General features: G+C 41.1%; 1 protein-coding gene across 1 annotated transcript; it reads right to left on the reverse strand.

Moving 5' to 3' along the window:
- Positions 1–531: 531 nt before the first annotated feature.
- LOC115690248 (transcription factor MYB54-like) lies at positions 532–3,138 on the reverse strand. The gene is made up of 3 exons (XM_030616537.2): positions 2,564–3,138; positions 1,594–2,058; positions 532–1,048 (listed from the first exon to the last, which is right to left on the reverse strand). The coding sequence occupies exons 1-3, from the start codon at positions 2,676–2,678 to the stop codon at positions 849–851; spliced, it is 780 nt and encodes a 259-aa protein (XP_030472397.2). The 5' UTR covers positions 2,679–3,138; the 3' UTR covers positions 532–848.
- Positions 3,139–3,473: the final 335 nt, after the last annotated feature.

Raw genomic sequence — 3,473 nt, forward strand, 5'->3', positions numbered from 1 at the left:
GTAGAATAATCATGCGAGCTTTCGGTGAATCAACGAGATTATCGTTTATTTATATCTGCAGAAAATATACATATTAGTTTAACGAGACGAATGGAGTAAATTTAAGCCTGTATTTCGAAGAAGGAATGACTTTCGTGAATTCGAAATGCACAATGATGACACATTGGTGACAACTAACCTTTTACCAGCAATGTACAACGTAGAAGTCCATTATTTTGTCTGCCCTTTTGAAAAGTTAAAAATGGGGCGGCACCGCATTGACGATGATACAAGTAATTCGCACGTGTTCGTCCGATTCGGGTTTCTCATTTTACCAAGTAGTCAGCTCTTGCACACTGACCTTTTGCAAGGGGGGATCATGACATGATGCGTGTTATACAATTCCCCTTCAACAAATTAATCAAAAAAATCCTCCTTATAATTTAGAGATATCTTTTAATGTAAACTTCAGCTAGCAATTAAGGATTCAATTGATTAAAATATGCATGGGTTAAGGGTTGTACTAGGGGAAATTAGAGCAGGTAACAGACATGCAAAATCCAAAACATACGCAAGATACTATAATTTGGAGATGCTGAATTGTGAAAATTCCTGCTTTTTCTCCAATGTGTGTATTGTTTTACACTAACATGTAGCTCAGTCTATGTTCTGGTTTCTAAAGAAGTACACAATGCCTTTTTTTCTAGCTAGAGCTATATATTCATATATCTCTTCGCATAATTATAAGGACGTATCCCTATCAATATCGAAGTGGCCGGCGCGATCTATGTAGTATCGAGGCTCTACGAAGCCATTCTTAATTAGTCGACGGGTAATTTGCGCATGCTGTCTTTTGCGAAATACCCGGGCTAAGAAGAGCTTCCGACCGATAAGAAATCAAAGAACGGAGCACTACCACCCTTGGCTTGATTATCTGCACTGTCGTTAGCCGCTTCTTGATCAACCTCTTCATCGTCTCTTCTTGCATGGACGACATCAATGACCTCGCTTTTGTTAGAGTCGGTATTTACTTGGAGAAAATCATAAAACTCAGTTGGCTGAAGTTTATCTGCAAAGACATACACAAAAAAAAGAATAAGATAATCTTGCATCAGGAAAAACCAAGAAATGGCGTTTCTAGTCATTTAAACTCTAAGATTATCAGGATTATCATAACCCATCCTCATGTTGCATGTTCAGTTCATACTTTGTAATTAAAGTTGAAGCATTTTACCCTTTGAAGCACGCATTTTGTTGATATTTCGCCCCTAAGGCTCATTTGAAAGTTCAACAAAAAATTATTATGTCTATCGGCAGAGAAAAAAATTATTTTGCAATAAGTCGTGTTAACAAACTGTAATATGTCTATCGTCTAGTCCATTTCCTTAATCAATAGGAAGTTTGATATATGTCCATGAAAACACGATAGTGGTTTGGTAGAATAATTTGACGAGAACTGAGATATTTCGAACAAAGGGAATGATAAAAGTATATAAACCTAAGCACAGCAATGCGACTCATCAAAATGGAATTACAGAGAAATTATCTTACGGTATCTTCACTACCTCGAGAATATAGGTTTTGTAGAATTCACCATTTCAATGATGTAATTACCTTCACGAAGAGGAATGTTAGGAGTAATCTGATGGTTGGAGTGGAGTTGTTTGATCAATGGAAGACCGGCATGAGCGAAAGCACACTGGCCTAAACCAGGGAAGCTGTCGACAAACGAAGAAGCGAGCTGGTAATTTGCTGTAGCACTAGCGTTCATCATCTGCATGTCTTGTTCTTTATTAGCCAAGGACGGCGAAGAATATTTCGTCCTTTCCTCCATCAGAGTCTGGGCAGCTCTCTTAGCATAGAGCCTCGACCTCTCTCGACTCCGCCTTGCCATGATCACGTGCCAGTGATTCTTGACCGCATTATCGGTCCGACCGGGGAATAGCCTTGCGATGACAGACCATCTGTTGCCGTGGAGACGATGGGAAGCCAGAAGCTTTTCTTCTTCCTCTTCTGTGAACGGGCTTCGATTGATTCTTGGATCCAGCTGATTGAACCACCTCAACCTACAACTCTTCCCTGATCATCACCAAATCACGCTTCCCATAATTAGTTGTTGCTTCAATGGAAATAACAAAATCATTATTAACTTGTAATAATAAAGGGTTAATACGTAGATTAGTCATGCTTAAACCATTGGATTCGTGAGGCTCGCAGGGATCTCACTTCATATAAGGAGTGGTTCTCGCATGGATCAGGTCAAATGGACTACATACCATCACAACCATTAGATGACATGAGACACTGGCCATATTAAATGACTATGATCAACCGAACTAGATTAACTGATCTCTCATCCAAGATTGGCTAAAACAGGCGGCTACTTCGACCGAATATGTCCAACTCGACCTAAATTTCCTTGAACGAGTCTTGTCCAAGTAAGGAGTTATCGTTTTTCTAATGCCCATCGCAACCTAGCCAAGATCGAAACCCTATAAACCATGCATATATTGGATAAAAAACAGAAACTCCTGCATGGCAGTTGTAAACTCGATAGAGACCGAGGCCAAGATCAAGCGGGCACCTGATCTCCCTTGGAGCTTCTCGGCGATGGCGTTCCAGTTATGGGGTCCGTACCGTTCCACCAGCTCGCGGAGCTTCTCATCTTCGGCGGGCCGCCAGTGGCCTCTGGTGCACATCTGATCAAAGTCCTCTCCAGCTCAAGCTAAAGCTCTTACACGAGAGGATCGAGGATGATCCGAACAAGAAAAACCTAGGAACAGCAGATCAGAAACCCTAATCTCGAAACCACTATTCCAAAAACTCGCGACAACTTTTCTTTCCTCCACGGCACGAGAAGAGGGTGTGGTTAGATCTCTTCAGAAACCACAAAAATCTGAAGAACTATATGCCTGCTAGCTTTCTTGATTGTACTGGCTTATATATATATATATAGATATGAGGGAGACGATAGGTGGTAGGATAGCAAGGAGTGTACTTTGAGATATAAAAGAAATAGAGACAGAGGGGGAAGAGGGAAGGAGGGTGAGAATATGATGTGTAGGAATTGGAGGAGAAGATGAGAGAAATGAGAGGAACGAAAGGAGAAGATGATGCCACAGAGAGACAGAGAGAGAGAGAGAGAGAGAGAGAGAGAGAGAGAGAGAGAGAGTTTTTTCCGTTAGAGAGTGCGGTGAGTTTGGAGGGGTTTGGACAGACCTTCACCAGCGATTGATGCAACGTCTAGGCTAACAAACGCTTATATGCAAGTCATCTCATCCTTATTTTCTCATACTTGGTCATAAATATAGCTCTAAACTTACATATATCAAGCATTATACAAATATATATTTATAGCTGAGAGAGACAGAGAGAGAGAGAGGGAGGTTGCTTGGTGGGATGAATTTCGTTCCCCTCTCAAGGTCTTCCCTCGTGTTTTTTCTAACCTAGCTACAACGCCATCCTATATACATATACTCCTTGTATAACCCACG

This window comes from Syzygium oleosum, unplaced genomic scaffold, assembly GCF_021117445.2.
Source record: "Syzygium oleosum isolate NSW1041296 unplaced genomic scaffold, Sole_v2.1 Sole_v2.09, whole genome shotgun sequence".
Lineage (NCBI taxonomy): Eukaryota > Viridiplantae > Streptophyta > Magnoliopsida > Myrtales > Myrtaceae > Syzygium > Syzygium oleosum.

Excerpts from the sequence above, each read along its gene's own strand:
- LOC115690248 (XM_030616537.2), bottom strand. The coding sequence starts at position 2,678 with ATGTGCACCAGAGGCCACTGGCGGCCCGCCGAAGATGAGAAGCTCCGC. Across the intron at positions 2,059-2,563 it reads GAAGCTCCAAGGGAGATCAG|GGAAGAGTTGTAGGTTGAGG; the intron begins GTGCCCGCTTGA and ends GGTGATGATCAG. Across the intron at positions 1,049-1,593 it reads TAACATTCCTCTTCGTGAAG|ATAAACTTCAGCCAACTGAG; the intron begins GTAATTACATCA and ends ATGTCTTTGCAG.